This window comes from Nerophis ophidion, linkage group LG07 (genome assembly GCF_033978795.1).
Source record: "Nerophis ophidion isolate RoL-2023_Sa linkage group LG07, RoL_Noph_v1.0, whole genome shotgun sequence".
Taxonomy (NCBI): domain Eukaryota; kingdom Metazoa; phylum Chordata; class Actinopteri; order Syngnathiformes; family Syngnathidae; genus Nerophis; species Nerophis ophidion.
Genome location: NC_084617.1, coordinates 17,076,423 through 17,096,066, shown reverse-complemented (window position 1 = coordinate 17,096,066; position 19,644 = coordinate 17,076,423). Strand labels below are relative to the sequence as shown.

The window sequence follows — 19,644 nt, the reverse complement described above, 5'->3', positions numbered from 1 at the left end:
TTGCCACAATACCTAGCAATATGTTTGGAGGAGAAAAGGTGAGGCCTTTAATCCCAGGAACAACACACCTACCGTCAAGCATGGTGGTGGTAGTATTATGCTCTGGGCATGTTTTGCTGCCAATGGAACTGGTGCTTTACAGAGAGTAAATGGGACAATGAAAAAGGAGGATTACCTCCAAATTTTTCAGGACAACCTAAAATCATCAGCCCGGATGTTGGGTCTTGGGTGCAGTCGGGTGGACAATGACCCCAAACACACGTCAAAAGTGGTAAAGGAATGGCTAAATCAGGCTAGAATTAAGGTTTTAGAATGGCCTTCCCAAAGTCCTGACTTAAACGTGTGGACAATGCTGAAGAAACAAGTCCATGGCAGAAAACCAACACATTTAGCTGAACTACCAATTTAGTCAAGAGGAGTGGTCGAAAATTCAACCAGAAGCTTGCCAGAAGCTTGTGGATGGCTACCAAAAGCGCCTTATTGCAGTGAAACTTGCCAAGGGATATCTAACCAAATATTAACATTGCTGTATGTAAACTTTTGACCCAGCAGATTTGGTCACATTGTGAAAAATAGGGCTGGGCGTATCGATACCAAGTATCGATAGTATCGATACTTGGTGAGTATCGGTATCGTATCGATACTGGCGTGATGGTATCGATACTTCACCAAATTAAGCAAATCACTCCGATTTTAAAAAAATGTGAGCGCAGCGCAGCGCTCCTCACCACTCCACCCTCCTCCCTAGAGATGGGTCGCGAACGAGATTTAAAAACATTAAAAAAATTCATCTTCAACCCAAAATAAAATAAAATAAATACAATTAACATGACGCTTGGTGCGTTCGCACACACACATCAGTATAATTCGTTCCGAGGTTCACGCGGACACGCACACACACACGCGTGGGTTTCCAGTGTGACTTAATGTCTTGGTTGTAAACTGTAAAGTATTTTATTGCACTAAAATAACGATAAGAATTTCTCAGTTCTTTTGTTTTGTGTTCATTTTTACAACTGTTTAATAAGTAGTGTTTTCTTTTTTACTTAAGTTCTTGTGTGTTGTGAGGCGACTAGCCAAGTTCAGTATTTGTTTTCACCTTATTTGCACTACTTACTTTATTGTAATTGATATTATTACCTTTTCATTTGAATTTCTCAGTTCTTTTGTATTGTGTTCATGTGTACAACTTTGTTCAGTAACTAGAGTTTTGTTATTTACCTTAAGTGTTTGTGTGTTTTGAGGCGACAAGCCAGGTTCAGTAGTTGTTTGCACATTATTTGCATTACTTTATTGCTATTGATATTACTTTTGTAATAAATATTTCATTTTTTGACTTAAATCGTTGTCCTGTGTTGTATTATTATCATAATCAATTAATACAGGCAAAAGTACAAATTTGTTTTTTAAAAGTATCGATACCCCGAAGCGGCCCCCCCCATCAGATGACGACACTTCCGGTATCGGTATCGGCAACACTTCCGGTATCGATACCCAAATTTGCAATATTGCCCACCCCTAGTGAAAAACGCTTTATAAAATAAAATGTACTTATTTACTTATTTAAATTAGTAGGACAAAATACGCCAAATACTCTCATCAGTGAAGCATGAACTCAACCTTAACAAACATTGGGCTTTCTATCAATTAGGAAGGTTGGTGTCATGTTGGTCCTCCTACAGAAACCATATCAAAACAAAACAAAAATGTTTTTTCCATCTTTTTCCATTTTCATACATTTTTGAAAAAGCTCCAGGGAGCCACTAGGGCTGCATTTCTAGAGCCGACCCCTGCTCTGTCGTATCAGCCTGCCTGCTTTCAATTTCTCAAGCTGGAAACAGCTTTTCACACGCCTGATTTGTTGTCAAGTGCTGTGGACAAACACCCATATATCCTGTACTGCAGTGTTTTTCAACCACTGTGCCGTGAGATACAGTCTGGGTGTGCCGTGGGAGATTATCAAATTTCACCTATTTGGGTTAAAAATACTTTTTACAAACCAGTAATTATAGTCTGCAAATGATGTGTTGTTGTTGAGTGTCAGTGCTGTCTAGAGCTCGGCAGAGTAACCGTGTAATACTCTTCCATATCAGTAGGTGGCAGCCGGTAGCTAATTGCTCTGTAGATGTCGGCTACAGCGGGAGGCAGTATGCAGGTAAAAAGGTGTCTAATGCTTAAACTAGAGATGTCGGCAGGCCGATATTATCGGCCAATAAATGCTTTAAAATGTATTATCGGAAATTATCGGTATCGATTTCAAAATTATTGGTGTCGGTTTTGAAAAAAAGTAAAATTTATGACTTTTTTAAAACGCTTCTGTGTACACGGACGTGGGGAGAAGAACAGAGCGGCAATAAAACTTTATGTGCCGGCCCACTCTCATAATATCTACGGCTTTTCACACACACAAGCGAATGCACTGCATACTTGGTCAACAGCCATACAGGTCACACTAAGGGTGGCCGTATAAACAACTTTAACACTGTTACAAATATGCGCCACACTGTGAACCCACACCAAACAAGAATTACAAACACATTTCGGCAGAACATCTGCACCGTAACACAACATAAACATAACAGAACAAATACCCAGAAACCCTTGCAGCATTAACTCTTCCGGGACACTACCATATACACCCCTCCAACCCCCCCACCCACCACCACCTCAAAAACCCGCCCAACCTCATGCTCTCTCAGGGAGAGCATGTCCCAAATTCCAAGCTGTTTTGAGGCATGTTAAAAAAAATAATGCACTTTGTGACTTCAATAATAAATATGGCAGTGCCATGTTGGCATTTTTTTCAATAACTTGAGTTGATTTATTTTTGAAAACCTTGTTACATTGTTTAATGCATCCAGGGGAGCATCACAACAAAATTACGCATAATAATGTGTTAATTCCACTACTGTATATATCGGTATCGGTTGATATCGGTATCGGTAATTAAGAGTTGGACAATATCGGAATATCGGATATCGGCAAAAAAGCCATTATCGGACATCTCTAGCTTAAACCAAAAATAAACAAAAGGTGAGTGCCCCTAAGAAAAGGCATTGAAGCTTAGGGAAGGCTATGCAGAACAAAACTAAAACTGAACTGGCTACAAAATAAACAAAAACAGAATGCTGGACGACAGCAAAGACTTACTTTGGAACAAAGACGGCGTCCACAATGTGCATCTGAACATGACATGACAATCAACAATGTCCCCACAAAAAAGGATAAAAACAATTGAAGTATTCTTGATTGCCAAAGCAAAGCAGATGCAGGAAATATCGCTCAAAGGAAGACATGAAACTGCTACAGGAAAATACCAAAATGAGAGAAAAAGCCACCAAAATAGAAGCGCAAGACAAGAACTAAAACACTTCACACAGGAAAACAGCAAAAAGGTCAAAATGAGGCACGGTGTGATGTGACAGGTGGTGACAGTACACCTACTTTGAGAAAAGAGCTATATTGATGCATGCTTGGTTATGCTTTAAAGTCATATCCAACAGTTGCGACTTTTTACTGTCAACTGAGTTTTGTTTTTTCAAAGATTTCCTCTGGTGGTGTGCCTCCGGATTTTTTCAACATAAAAAGGGACGGCGTGGCGCAGTGGAATAGTGGCCGTGCGCAACCCGAGGGTCCCTGGTTCAAATCCCACCTAGTACCAACCTCGTCACGTCCGTTGTGTCCTGAGCAAGACACTTCACCCTTGCTCCTGATGGGTGCTGGTCGGCGCCTTGCATGGCAGCTCCCCCCATCAGTGTGTGAATGTGTGTGTGAATGGGTAAATGTGGAAGTAGTGTCAAAGCGCTTTGAGTACCTTGAAGGTAGAAAAGCGCTATACAAGTACAACCCATTTATCATTTATCATTTAAAAAATGTGCCTTGGCTCAAAAAAGGTTGAAAAACACGGCTGTACTGAACATAGGCGATCACCTGATTCAAATCCATGGATTCAAACTGGGTTGATATTTTTCTAAGGAATGAGTCCGAGAGATGAAATATTTGCGAGTCACCTAACCCAGGATATTTCCTTTCAGTCCCGCCAGACGCCCGAAGGCGAGTTCCTGCCGCTGGACCAGTGTGAGCTGGACGTGGGCTTCGGGACGGGAGCAGACCAGCTCTTCCTGGTCTCGCCTCTCACCATCTGCCACGAAATCAACCCCAAGAGTCCCTTTTTCGACCTGTCCCAGCGCTCGCTGACCAACGAGCAGTTTGAGATCGTGGTGATCCTGGAAGGCATCGTGGAGACCACCGGTAGGCGAGCCCATCACTTCTTCCTTACCCTCAATCTAAAGCAGGGGTCTCAAACTCATTTTACATGGGGGCCACTGGATGCAGAGTCTGGGTGAGGCTGGGTCGCAAGAAAAGATTTCCTTAAAAAAATGTTTGCATACTCCTCAGCATGTCTAGTTGTATAAAGACGTTTCAAATTGTATTCCTTGTGCACCGCAACCTTCTCTGTGCAAATAAGACACGTCGGGTTGCCCCTGTGCTCAACAAAGAAATATTGCATCTCCCACTTTTCCTGGAATTGTCTTTGCTCATCATTAACCTTTCTCAATCAATCAATCAATGTTTATTTATATAGCCCCAAATCAAAAATGTCTCAAAGGACTGCACAAATCATTACGACTACAACATCCTCGGAAGAACCCACAAAAGGGCAAGGAAAACTCACACCCAGTGAGTTTTCTCTTCACTGGAGGCTTCGAAAAAGACATGTTTGGGGTTATGGAATATATTTGTATTTAGCCGACGCACGGAGAATAACGTTATTCCCGCGACGTGTGTCGTTCCGCTTTTCCTCCCTATGGCAAGACGGCGCTCGGCGGATAATACCCGGGAAAGTATCGGGATAGCGAGCGCAAAAAAGTGACGGCTTCCGGAGTGTTATCCGGCGTCATATACAAATATATGTAGTAGGGGTGTAACGGTACGTAAAAATTTCGGTTCGGTACGTACCTCGGTTTAGAGGTCACAGTTCGGTGGATTTCGAAACAGTACAAAAACAACAAAATATACATTTTTGGGGTATTTATTTACCAAATTTGTAAACAATGCCATAACATACATATACACACAGGGTCCATTGCCAGAGTTAATTTGGTCAACATATATAAAATAAAAACTAAATAAGATAAGGCTCAAAATGGTTTCTTAACAAAACATTTCTACATATAAAGTATTTTTTTTTACTGATTGACTGAGACTTTTATTAGTAGATTGCACAGTACAGTACATATTCCGTGCAATTGACCACTAAATGGTAACACCCCAATAAGTATTTCAACTTGTTTAAGTTGGGGTCCACGTTAATCAACATAAAACTGCCTCAAGTTGATGCTCAGATTAAATAAAATAACAAAACGTTTTCTGCATATAAAAAGTGCAACATTAAACAGTTTCAAGTCAACTCAGCCCCAGATTAACTTTTCCCCCCCAATCTGGCTAATTTGGCAGTAAGCGGATATATGGCCTCATTGTTCTTCCACCATAGAAGTAGGTCAAAATCTAGTTTTTAATGCGATATGGACTTAAATCTGCTGCTATAAAAACATTTGTTATTGTTTTATGCCTGCCTGACTCGCCAAGTAGAGGCTTCTTGAATGCGAGGTGACGCTTCAAATGGGTTAGCATGTGTTATGTATGTGTGTGTGTGGCCCTTTAATATGTGACAGCATGTGAGGTGAGTGACGTCAGTGAGTGTGTGGGTGAGCGAGGTGAGGGAGCGTAGAGTGAATGCGGGGAGTGGCTGGTGTTTTGTTGGATTGGCTGTTTGCGAGACCTTAATAAAGCCACGATTTGCAACTAATCGCCAGACTCTTCATTTACCCTGGAGTCTGGAACTGTGGAGACCCACTGCCCGGTTGAGTGAAGGGTGTTACCCCCAAGAATACATCAGCCCTGGAGGAGTTTCTCCCCCTGCACTCCTCGACTACGGTCTGGGAGCCGAAAGCAGGAAAGGTGCAACACATGTTTGACGTGTTGTCAGAAGCAGCTGCTGAACAATATCGGCAAACCTCCGTCCTCCATCGTTGTATCGCGCAGCCAAAGTGTTCCCAAACGGGAGATCTTAACGAGGCAGGAGGGTCTTCCAGCTCTGGCTTTTACATGTTGTCATAGCCCGGTCGCTGCTAGCATGTGTACTCGTTCGGTACACCTTCGAACCGAACCGAAACCCCCGTACCAAAACGGTTCAATACAAATACATGTACCGTTACACCCCTAATACGTAGTGTTCATAATGTGAGGCAATGCCAATTAAACAATAAATAAATAAATAAATAAAATACAAATTTGGTCCAAGTTATCGGGGACTGTTATTACTGACGGACAGGTGTCGCAGTGTGACTGCAGCCGGGCACGTATGGAAACCCTCATCTCCTTGGCAACGTCTCTGTCACTTTCACTCATTTGCCGCTTTTCCACTAATGCAGGGGTTGGCAACCCAGAACGTTGAAAGAGCCATTTTGGAGCCAAATAACACAACGCTGTCAAGCGTCATTCATATAAAACTCGCGGGCTGCACTAACATTAAAGGCCTACTGAAATGAGATTTTCTTATTCAAACGGGGATAGCAGGTCCATTCTATGTGTCATACTTGATCATATCGCGACATTGCCGTATTTTTGCTGAAAGGATTTAGTAGAGAACATCGACGATAAAGTTCGCAACTTTTGGTCGCTAATAAAAAAGCCTTGCCTTTACCGGAAGTAGCAGACGATGTCCGCGTGACGTCACGGGTTGTAGGGCTCCTCACATCCTCACATTGTTTACAATCATAGCCACCAGCAGCGAGAGCGATTCGGACCCAGAAAGCGACAATTTCCCCATTAATTTGGGGGCGGCATGGCGTAGTGGGTAGAGCGGCTGTGCCAGAAACCTGAGGGTTGCAGGTTTGCTTCCCACCTATTGACATCCAAATCGCTGCCTTTGTGTCCTTGGGCAGGACACTTCACCCTTGCCCCCGGTGCCGCTCACACTGGTGAATGAATGATGAATGAATTATAGGTGGTGGTCGGAGGGGCCGTAGGCGCAAACTGGCAGCCACGCTTCCGTCAGTCTACCCCAGGGCAGCTGTGGCTACAGATGTAGCTTACCACCACCAGGTGTGAATGAATGATGGGTTCCCACTTCTCTGTGAGCGCTTTGAGTATCTAACAATAGAAAAGCGCGATATAAATCTAATCCATTATATTATTATTATTATTATAATTTGAGCGAGGATGAAAGATTTGTGGATGAGGAAATTTAGAGTGAAGGACTAGAAAAAAAATTAAAAAGGCGATTGCATTGGGAGCGATTCAGATGTTATTAGACACATTTACTAGGATAATTCTGGAAAATCCCTTATCTGCTTATTGTGTTACTAGTGTTGTAGTGAGATTATATGGTACCTGAAAGTCGGAGGGGTGTGGCCACGGGTGTGGTGACCGCCAGTGTCTCTGAGGGAAGCCACGCAGCTGCAGGAGGACGCAAGTTCCGCCGATGTCTCCGGTAAGAGGCAACTTATTACCACAATTTTCTCACCGCAACCTGCCGGTTGACATGTGGTCGGGATCCATGTTCGCTTGACCGCTCTGTTCCATAGTAAAGCTTCATCTTCGGGAATATAACAGGGAAACACCGGCTGTGTTTGTGTTGCTAAATGCAGCTGCAATACACCGCTTTCCACCAACAGCTTTCTTCTTTGACGTCTCCATTATTAATTAAACAAATCGCAAAAGATTCAACAACACAGATGTCCAAAATACCGTGCAATTATGCGATGAAAAGTGACGACTTTTAGCCGTGAGCGGTGCTTGAAGAATATGTCCGGTACCACATCATTCCATGACGTTTTTAACAGGATACTTGGCGGGAAATTTAAAATTGCAATTTAGTAAACTAAAAAGGCCGTATTGGCATGCGTTGCAATGTTAATATTTCATCATTGATATATAAACTATCAGACTGCGTGGTCGGTAGTAGTGGGTTTCAGTAGGGCTTCAGACTTTCATATTAAGGTGGGGGCCGCAAAATAACATCTGGAGGGCCACGTGTCTGAGACCCCTGATCTAAAGGGAAACATGAGCATTAGTCTGCGTTGCATCCCTGCCTGATAGACACTTGAGACAGAGACGCTGAAATCTCATTTAGCCGGCGCCTTCCTGACTCGCCGCGCTCGAGGAACGTGGAAGGTTGGAACGACGGCGACACATGAAAATGACACGCTGATTAAATTACGGCGGATGTTTCATTACAGCACAATGGCGTTATGCTTGGGGTCGGCGCATAAAAAGAGGCGTGCGTCACTTTGAATAATGAGCCGAGGCTTTTAGTCCGACTTCCACTACACTTTTTTATTATTATTTTGCCAGCCGACAGAGCCATGAGAGCACAGGCGGCCATGTTCCACGGCTGATCTCCACCCGGCATATTTAAGGCGGGACTGTACCCTGGGGTCCACTACAAATAAATCCGACCTCGCGTTTTTCTTTGCTTTGGCAGATAACGCTCGCTTAGGCAGCACTGGAGGACACAACACCGAGCTCAGTAGGCTTAGGAGATGTACAAAGAGGGAGGAGTGGGAGCGGGGTGGCAGGCCACAGGGTCTGCATTGTGTTGATAGTGCCATTAAAACTTGGCTCCAGTGGGAAGTTTATGGCTGCGGTGCTGAGGGACCCGGGCGAGAAGTGGCCGTGGTAATCCTGTGCTGACACTTCTACTTATTACACCTCGCTCCACACAACACCAAAACACACTTTTCTTTTCATTCATTTATTTGCGGCAGTCCAAATTAGTGATTTCCGATATTATCGGCCGATAGATGCATTAAAGACCTACTGAAATGAGATTTTCTTATCTAAACGGGGATAGCAGGTCCATTCTATGTGTCATACTTGATCATTTCGCGATATTGCCATGTTTTTGCTGAAAGGATTTAGTAGAGAACATCGGCGATGAAGTTCGCAACTTTCGGTGCTAAGAGAAAAGCCCTGCCTTTGCCGGAAGTCGCAGACGATGACGTCGCAAGTGTGGGGGCTCATCACATATTCACATTGTTTTTAATGGGAGCCTCCAACAAAAAGTGCTATTCGGACCGAGAAAACGACAATTTCCCCATTAATTTGAGCGAGGATGAAAGATTCATGTTTGAGGATATTGATAGCGACGGACAAGAAAAAAACAAACAAACAAAAAACGCGATTGCATTGGGGCGGATTCCGATGTTTTTAGACACATTTACTTGGATATTTCTGGGAAATCCCTTATCTTTCTATTGTGTTGCTAGTGATTTAGTGAGTTTAACAGCACCTGATAGTCCGAGGGGTGTGTCCACGGGTGTCTTGACGCCTATGTCTCAGGGGAGTCGACGGCAGCTTTATGGACGGAACAAGCTCAGCTTTTCTCCGGTAAGAAGCGACTTTTTAACCACAATTTTCTCACCGAAACCTGCTGGTTGATATGTAGTCGGGATCCATGTCCGCCGTGATCCATACTAAAGTTTCACATCCGTGAATTTTAAACAAGGAATCACCGTGTGTTTGTGTGGCTAAAGGCAAAAGCTTCCACCTACATCTTTCTACTTTGATTTCTCCAATATTAATTGAACAAATTGCAAAAGATTCAGCAACACAGATCTCCAAAATACTGTGTAATTATGCCGTTAAAGCAGACGACTTTTAGCTGTGTGTGTGTGCGCAGCGCTCATACTTCCTAAAAACCTGTGACGTCTTGCGTACACGTCATCATTACACGACATTTTCAAGACGAAACTCCCGGGAAATTTTAAATTGCAATTTAGTAAACTAAAAAGGCCGTATTAGCATGTGTTGCAATGTTAATATTTCATCATTAATATATATACTATCAGACTGCGTCTTGGGGAGTAGTGGGTTTCAGTAGGCCTTTAAAATGTAATATCGGAAATTATCGGTATCGGTTTTAAAAAAAAAAAGTAAAATTTATGACTTTTTAAAACGGACGTAGGGAGAAGTACAGAGCGCCATTAAACCTTCAAAGGCCTTAGCATGCAGGCCCAGTCACATAATATCTACGGCTTTTCACACACACAAACATACTTGCTCAACAGCCATACAGGTCACACTGAGGGTGGCCGTATAAACAACTTTAACACTGTTACAAATATGCGCCACACTGTGAACCCACACCAAAAAAACATGACAAAAATATTTCGGGAGAACATCTGCACCGTAACACAACATAAACAGAACAGAACAAATACCCAGAACCCCTTGCAGCACCAACTCTTCCGGGACGCTACAATATACACCCCCACCCCCTCCCCGATACCTCAACCCAACCCTGCTCACCTCAACCTCCTCATGCTCTCTCAGGCAGAACATGTCGCAAATTCCAAGCTGCTGTTTTGAGGCATGTTATGAAAAAAAATGCATTTGTGACTTCAATAATAAACATGGCAGTGCCATGTTGGCATTTTTTTCCATAGCATGAGTTGCTTTTTGGGGGGGGGACCTTTTTGCATTGTTTAATGCATCCAGCGGGGCATCACAACAAAATAAGGCATAATAATGTGTTAATTCCACGACTGTATATATCGGTATCGGTTGATATCGGTATCGGTAATTAAGAGTTGGACCATATGGGGATTATCGGACATCTCTAGTCGCAATGTGTTTGTGATCAATCCCGCTCCACCTATTTGTCCTCATTCGTAAACACATGATTTTGTCAATTTAATTATAGTACTCGGTAAAAGCTTTATTTTTAAGGCCAAAAATAGATATTCACTTAGTATTACTTTCTTTAAAACATTTATTCAGTATTTTTTAACTTTAGAAAGATATATGGTCGAAAACGATATTGATGCCAAAAAAAAGGTGCGAAGTCCTCAAAGGCTTATTTTGAAAATGTAATTATGTTTCTAGATATGCAACAACAACAACATATTTACTATCTGTTGTTGTGTTCCCCATTTTAAGTGTACAAAAATAAAGGTGTGTTACTGAGTCCGACCTGGACATAATATGGACTATACACAAATGCTTATTATGAAAATGTAATTTTGTTTATAAATTATATGCAATCTGTTGAAAAAAAACACAAAAAACAACACATTGGACTCGTGTCCAGTATGTGAATCGAAAGCACAACATTTTATACCTGTGGGAAGATGTCCCCTCTTTGTCATTACATATATTAAAATACACTGAGAGATTAATGATGTCATCCAGTACCCCGTCAAAATGTCCCTAAACTTGTCCTATTCGTTTGTGCGGCAAACATTTTTTGTCTATTATTGTTTTAATATTATTAACATGTTATTATTCATTATCAAACCCCCAACCATGTCAAAATCTCCCCAAACGTGTCCCATAATTGTGCTGAAAACATTTTTTTTTTTTTGGTCTATAATAGTTTTTATGTTATTAACGTTTTAAGATTCTTAACCAGCCCCCCCAACCGTGTTGTATTCGTTTGGGCTGCAGTTTATTTTTTTTTATATAGTTTTAATGTTATGAGTGTTATTATTCATTATCAGCCACCAACCATGTAAAAATCTACCCAAACGTGCTACGTTTGTGCTGCATAATTTTTTGTCTTAGTAGTACAGCATTTTTTTATTAAAGTTTTATTAAACATATACAATATAGAGCAGGGGTGTCAAACTCAAATGCAGAGTGGGCCAAAATTTAAAACCGAACAAAGCCGCGGGCCGACGTTGAACAAATTAACCTTTTAATAGGGACCCAAACAAGTTTTGCATTGAATATTGAACAAGCAAGGCTTATATAACTTTATAGTGACATGCAAAATCGAGTTTCAAATAATAATAATAATTAAAAAATATCAATGGCATATCAAATAAAATGTTAATAAAAATTGAATGCCTCTTTTCGGCGGTGGGGTTGAGGTGGACAGGGTTTGGTGATAGCAAAGGGTGTATATTGTAGCGTCCCGGAAGAGTTAGTGCTGCAAGGCGTTCTGGGTATTAGTTCTGTTGTGTTTATGTTGTGTTACGGTGGGGATGTTCTCCCGAAATGTGTCATTCTTGTTTGGTGCGGGTTCACAGTGTGGCGCATATTTGTAACAGTGTTAAAGTTGTTTATACGGCAACCCTCAGTGTGACCTGTATGGCTGTTGACCAAGTATGCCTTGCATTCACTTGTGTGTGTGTATAAGCCGCATATATTATGTGACTGGGCCGGCACGCTGTTTGTATGGAGGAAAAGCGGACGTGGAGACAGGTTGTAGAGAACGCCAAAGGCAGTGCCTTTAAAGCCCACCCCAAATATTGTTGTCCCGGATGAAAAACGGGAGGGGCACTGAACTTCGGGAGTCTCCCGGGAAAATCTGTAGGGTTGGCAAGTAAGAGTATTAGCGGTGAATGCGGTGTTACAGCTACGGGCCAGCTCTAATGTTAATTTGATATTGCCTCAAGGGCCAAGTGAAATTTGGCCCGCGGGCCAGAGTTTGATACCCATGATATAGTGAAGTGAATTATATTTATATAGCGCTTTTCTCAAGTGACTCAAAGCGCTTTACATAGTGAAACCCAATATCTAAGTTACATTTAAACCAGTGTGGGAGGCACTGGGAGCAGGTGGGTAAAGTGTCTTGCCCAAGGACACAACGGCAGTGACTAGGATGGCACAAGCGGGAATCGAACCTGCGACCCTCAAGTTGCTGACACGGCCACTCTACCAACTGAGCTATGGGAGGCAAAACGTCTGTCTTCAATAAAATGCTTGTTTAAATAATGTATCAATTAAAAGTCAACGACTTTGTAAAAACTGTCGTAGGTTAATAAACACAAATACATTTCCAGGAGTTTTATATAAATAGGTGCATAGTTGCAAACTTTTCTTTGCAGTGGCTGACAAACACACAACATTCACACCACAACGCATGATATTAAAAGACTTATTTTTGGCTTGAAAAAAAGAAGAAAAAAACCCGTTCATAAGCCTGGGATAGCAACAGGCGATGACATAACGGGCGAAGGACAGGACCGGACTCCCACTGCCGAGCCGTGTGCGGAGTTAAAAAGCGCAGGTTGTAACCACTCAGCCACCTGATCAGGAAAAAAATAGGCCGTAAGTGTTTATTGATCGGGAAGAGGACTCACAACCAAGTACTAAATAACTAAAAGAACAACAGCATGATCTCCTCTGTACTAGGGTAGTGTTTTTTAAACCACTGTGCCGTGGCATACTAGTGTGCCGTGAGATACAGTCTGGTGTGCCGTGGGAGATGAGCTAATTTCACCTATTTGGGTTAAAAATATTTTTTAGCAAACCAGTAATTATAGTCTGTAAATGATGTGTTGTTGTTGAGTGTCGGTGCTGTCTAGAGCTCTGCAGAGTAACTGTGTAATACTCTCCATATCAGTAGGTGGCAGCAGGTAGCTAATTGCTTTGTAGATGTTGATACAACGGGAGGCAGTATGCAGGTAAAAAGGTATTTAATGCATAAACAAGAAATAAACAAAAAGTAAGTGCCCCTAAGAAAAGGCATTGAAGCTTAGGGAAGGCTATGCAGAACAAAAATAAAACTGAACTGGCTACAAAGTAAACAAAAACAGAATGCTGGAAGACAGCAAAGACTTACTGTGGAGCAAAGATGGTTTCCACAATGTACATCCGAACATGACATGACAATGTCCCCACGATGAAGGATAAAAACAAAGTAGATGCGGGAAGACATGAAACTGCTACAGGAAAACTCAGAGAAAAATCCACCAAAATAGGAGCGCAAAACAAGAACTAAAAGACTACACACAAGAAAACAGCAAAAAAGTCCAAATAAGTCAGGGTGTGATGTGACAGGTGGTGACAGTACACCTACTTTTGAGACAAGAGCTATAGTGATACATGCTTGGTTATGCTTTAAAGTCATATCCAACAATTGCGACGACGACTTTTTACTTTCAACTGAGTTTCGTTTTTTTTAAAGGGGAACATTATCACAATTTCAAAAGGGTTAAAAACAATAAAAATCAGTTCCCGGTGGCTTGTTGTATTTTTTGAAGTTTTTTTCAAAATTTTACCGGTCCCTGAATATACCTTAAAAAAAGCTTTAAAGTGCTTGATGTTCGCTATTTGCGATGCGACTATCCATTTCCCTGTGACGTCACACAGTGCTGCCAATGTAAACAAACAACGGCAAATACCACAGCAAGATATAGCGACATTAGTTCGGATTCAGACTCAGATTTCAGCGACTTAAGCGATTTAACAGATTAAACATGTATTGAAATGGATGGTTGGAGTATGAAAGTATTGAAGAAGAAACTGAAGCTATTGAGCGGATACCTATTGACGCTATTCATAGCCATAGCATGGCCAAATAGCTGCGTTAGCATCGCCGGTAAAATGTGCGGACCAAACGATCAGGACTTTTGCAAGTTGTGACACTGGAGCAACTTAAATCCTTCGATTTGTAAGTGTTTTTTTCGCATTAAATGTGGTTGGAAGGAAACGTAATATAGTTCCAAATGCATCTGCAGGTTATCCATACATATCTGTGCCATGTCTGCTTTCGCACCGCCGGTAAATAGCATGTTAGCGGTGATTAGCGTAGCATGTTAGCATTGATTAGCTGGAAGTCAACATCAACAAAACTCACCTTTGTGAATTCGTTGACTTTATAGTTGCAAATGCATCTGCAGGTTATCCATACATCTCTGTGCCATGTCTGCTTTAGCACCGCCGGTAAATAGCATGTTAGCGTCGATTAGCGTAGCATGCTAGCATCGATTAGCTGGCAGTCACGCCGCAACCAAATATGTCTGATTAGCACATAAGTCAACATCAACAAAACTCACCTTTGTGATTTCGTTGAATTTATCGTTGCAAATGCATCTGCAGGTTATCCATACATCTCTGTGCCACGTCTGTCATCGCCGGTAAAATGTGGAGACACTTTGGCACATTCAATGGGGGTCTGGCGGCAGACACTTTCGCATCTTGGGGCCAGTGGTGCAACTTGAATCCCTCCCTGTTAGTGTTGTTACACCCTCTGACAACACACCGACGAGGCATGATGTCTCCAAAGTTTCAAAAAATAGTCGAAAAAACAGAAAATAACAGAGCTGAGACCCGGTGTTTACAATGTGTTGAAAATTAAAATGGCGGCTGTATTACCTCGGAGACGTCACATTCTGACATCATCGCAAAAAAGAGCGATAAACAGAAAGACGTTTATTTCTGCAAAATTCACCCATTTAGAGTTCGGAAATCGGTTAAAAAAACATATGGTCTTTTTTCTGCACCATCAAAGTATATATTGACGCTCACATAGGTCTGGTGATAATGTTCCCCTTTAATGATTTCTGCTGGTGGTGTGCCTCCGCATTTTTTAACTCAAAAAATGTGCCCTGGCTCAAAAACGGTCGAAAAACACTCTACTAGGGTGTGATATTTTCTTTCTAGAACAGGATATTTACTGATGATCAAGATGATGGCTTTGTGTTGTAGGCATGACCTGCCAGGCGAGGACCTCATACACCGAGGATGAGGTCCTGTGGGGCCATCGATTCCTGCCCGTGATGTCCTTGGAGGAGGGCTTCTTCCGAGTGGACTACTCCCAATTCCACAGCACATTCGAAGTCCCCACCCCGCCTTATAGCGTCAAAGAGCACGACGAGAAGAACTCCCTGCCTTCCCCGCTTTCCACGCCGGCGCTAACCGAGAGCCACGGCACGCGGCGCGGCCGTGTCTTCTCCGTGGATTGCATCAACGCGTCGGACGACAGGGGGCGTCACGGAGGCGCCGGGAGCCGGCCTCCGAGCAAACTGCAGAGGATCAGCTCGTCCGGCAAGGAGGACCTGCAGAGAAAAGTGCTGATGCTGACCTCGCAGCACCCGGAGAAGGCGTGCAGCACGGGCGACCTCCCGCTCAAGCTGCAGCGCCTTGGTTCGTCGTCCGGGCCCGAGGACGAGAACCGGCTGCAGCTCAAGTCTCTCAAAGTGGGTTTCGAGCCCATGACCCAGTCCACAGGAGACCTGTACCAGCACGGCCTCACGCCCACGCCGCCCCCGGTGGCGGTCCCCGTTCGCAGCCCTCTGCTGTCGGCGGGCAGGAGGCCGGAGGACAATTTACCCGCCAAACTTCGCAAGATGAACGCCGAGCGCTGATGGAGCACAGGAAGTCAACCTTGCAAAGCAGCTTGTTTGTAAATCAAACAATGAACTTTCCTCTCTGCTGGGACATGTCTTTGCACAGATGGACCCTGCACGAAAATCATCACTTGTTAGGAAATCTTAGTTTTATCTATGAATAAATTATATTCAGCTCTTTGCTCCGCCTCTTCTGTTTTGTGTTGGACTGTGCGTTGTCAGGTCAGGAATCGAATCCTTCCTTTTTGTCCATCTGGAAAGCCGCACTCGACGCGGAGCATTTTTGCAGCGCCGGTGAATAAACTGCACATGCGGGAGAGGATAATAAACCGACCCTCTTACATACTCGCCAACCCTCCCGATTTTCCCGGGAGTCTCCCGAATTTCAGTGCTTCTCCCGAAAATCTCCCGGGGCAACCATTCTCCCGATTTCCACCCAGACAACAATATTGTGGGCGTGCCTTAAAGGGGAACATTATTACAATTTCAAAAGGGTTAAAAACAATAAAAATCAGTTCCCAGGGGCTTGCTTTATTTTTCAAAGTTTTTTTCAAAAGTTTACATCTCCCAGAATATCCCTAAAAAAAGCTTTAAACTGCTTGATTTTCGCTATTTGCGATGCGACTGTCCATTTCCCTGTGACGTCATACAGTGCTGCCGATATAAACAAACAATGGCGAATACCACAGCAAGATATAGTGACATTAGCTTGGATTCAGACTCGGATTTCAGCGGCTTAAGCGATTCAACAGATTACGCATGTATTGAAACAGATGGTCGGAGTATGGAGGCAGATAGCGAAAACGAAATTGAAGAAGAAACTGAAGCTATTGAGCGAATAGCTATTGACGCTATTCGGCCATAGCATGGATGTGCCTAATGAAGTGGCCCATAGCATAACTGCATTATTAGCATCGCCCGTAAAATGTGCGGACCAAACGATCAGGACTTTCGCATCTTGTGACACTGGAGCAACTTAAATCCGTCGATTGGTAAGTGTTTGTTTCGCATTAAATGTGGGTATCTAGTTTCAAATGTACATACAGCTAGCGTAAATAGCATGTTAGCATCGATTAGCGTAACATGTTAGCATCGATTAGCTGGCAGTCACGCCGCGACCAAATACGTCTGATTAGCACATAAGTCAACAACATCAACAAAACTCACCTTTGTGATTTCGTTGACTTAATCGTTGCAAATGCATCTGCAGGTTATCCATATATCTCTGTGCCATGTCTGTCTTAGCATCGCCGGTAAAATGTGAAGACACTCCGGCACATTCAATTGGGTCTGGCGGCAGATTTATTGCCACTTCGCATCTTCGGGCCAGTGGTGCAACTTGAATCCCTCCCTGTTAGTGTTGTTACACCCTCCGACAACACACCGACGAGGCATGATGTCTCCAAGGTTCCAAAAAATAGTCGAAAAAACGGAAAATAACAGAGCTGAGACCCGGTGTTTGTAATGTGAAAATGAAAACGGCGGCTGTATTACCTCGGGGCCGTCACGTTCTGACGTCATCGCTACAAGACCGATAAACAGAAAGGTGTTTAATTCGCCAAAATTCACCCATTTAGAGTTCGGAAATCAGTTAAAAAAATACATGGTCTTTTTTCTGCAACATCAAGGTATATATTGACGCTTACATAGGTCTGGCGATAATGTTCCCCTTCAAAGAGGAACATTATCACAATTTCTGAAGGGTTAAAACCAATAAAAATCAGTTCCCAGCGGCTTATTTTATTTTTCAAAGTTTTTCTCAAAATTTTACCCATCACGCAATATCCCGAAAAACGGCTTCAAAGTGCCTGATTTTCACCATCGCTATATCCACCTGTCCATTGTCCTGTGACGTCACCGCGTGAAGCCACCAGAAACAAACATGGCGGATAGGACAGAAAGGTATAGCGATAGTAGCTGGGATTCACACTCGGATTTCAGCAGAGTAAGCGATTCAACAGTGTTGGGCTTGCCCCTGACAGTTTGTCTATGTTTTACTTTTTTCCTCTGCATTTGTCTGTTTCCTGTGTTTAGTATTTCCTGTCTTTTAGTTCCTGTCAAGTGCTCCAAATTTGTCAGCTTCCTGTCTTGTTCCCTGAGTGCTGTGTTCCTCCTCAGTGTGTTTAGTATTTCCTGTCCTTAGTTCCTGTCTAGTGCTCTTATTTTGTCAGCTTCCTGTCTTGTTCCCTGAGTGCTGTGTTCCCCCTCAGCTGCGGCTGATTGGCCTCTGGCCACACCTGTTGCCAATCAGCCGGCTCCTATTTGTACTTCCTTTGTCTTGTGTCAGTTGCTGGATCATTGTATTGTCATTCGGACTTGTATTGTCGTTGCTATCGTGTCATGTTGTTTTGTTACAGCTACTACCTTTCGTGCTACATTTTGTCCTGGTCGTCGTAGCGGTAAGCTCTTTCTGTTAGCATTAGCTATTTCCAGTTTTTTTGTTTGTTGTCCACTAGCTTCCGTGCTAAAGTTCCTTTTTATTTTTCTAGCTCCCAGTGCTAGCTCCCTTAGTTTGTTATTCCGCCCACGTGCATGCTTTTTGTTTGTTCTTGTTCTATTATTTATATTAAATAATGTCTTCGTATCCAATGCCTGCCTCCATCTCTGCATCTTGGGGTTCATCACCAAATAATCCTGACAAACAGATTACGCATGTATTGAAACGGATGGATGGAGTGTGGAGGCAGGTAGCAAAAACGAAATTGAAGAAGAAACTGAAGCTATTGAGCCATATCGCTTTGAACCGTGTACAATCTAAACCGACAAAAACGACACAACAGACAGAGACACGGGAGGAAGCGAGGACGAATTTGGCGATCCCTCTAACCAACGGTTGGTATGTGTTTGTTTGGTATTAAATGTGGGTGGAGGGAAAGGCTGGATGCAGCGTGTGTGGGCGGGTGAGAGGGAGAGAGAGAGGGAGCAAAAATCCATCCATTTCCTACCGCTTATTCCCTTTCGGGGTCGCAGGAGGCGCTGGTGCCTATCTCAGCTACAATCGGGCGGAAGGCAGGGTACACCCTGGACAAGTCGCCACCTCATCGCAGGGCCAACACAGATAGACAGACAACATTCACACTCACATTCACACACTAGGGCCAATTTAGTGTTGCCAATCAACCTATCCCCAGGTGCATGTCTTTGGAAGTGGGAGGAAGCCGGAGTACCCGGAGGGAACCCACGCATTCACGGGGACAACATGCAAACTCCACACAGAAAGATCCCGAGCCTGGATTTGAACCCAGGACTGCAGGAAAAATACAAAAACAAAAAAAGCCATATTACATACAGACAGTGTGTCATGAGATATAAATTGAATTAAGAGGACTTAAATGAAACTAAATGAGCTCAAATATAACTATAAATGAGGCATAAATATGCAATATGTACATACAGCTAGCCTAAATAGCATGTTAGCATCGATTAGCTTGCAGTCATGCCGTGACCAAATATGTTTAATTAGCACACTCCATATAAGTCAATAACATCAACAAAATTCACCTTTGTGCATTCATGCACAACGTTATAAGTTTGGTGGACAAAATGAGACAGAAAAAGAAGT

At 43.0% G+C, this 19,644-nt stretch overlaps 1 protein-coding gene across 1 annotated transcript in view; it reads left to right on the top strand.

The window, feature by feature from the left end:
• The window catches only part of kcnj19a (potassium inwardly rectifying channel subfamily J member 19a), a 54,984-nt gene extending 38,732 nt beyond the window's left edge, over nucleotides 1–16,252 (top strand). Inside the window, exons 2-3 of the mRNA XM_061905475.1 lie at nucleotides 4,035–4,251; nucleotides 15,442–16,252. Coding sequence (XP_061761459.1) covers nucleotides 4,035–4,251; nucleotides 15,442–16,100 — 876 coding nt within the window. The 3' untranslated portion in view covers nucleotides 16,101–16,252. The remainder of the gene's footprint in view (nucleotides 1–4,034; nucleotides 4,252–15,441) is intronic.
• The last annotated feature ends 3,392 nt before the right edge of the window (nucleotides 16,253–19,644 follow it).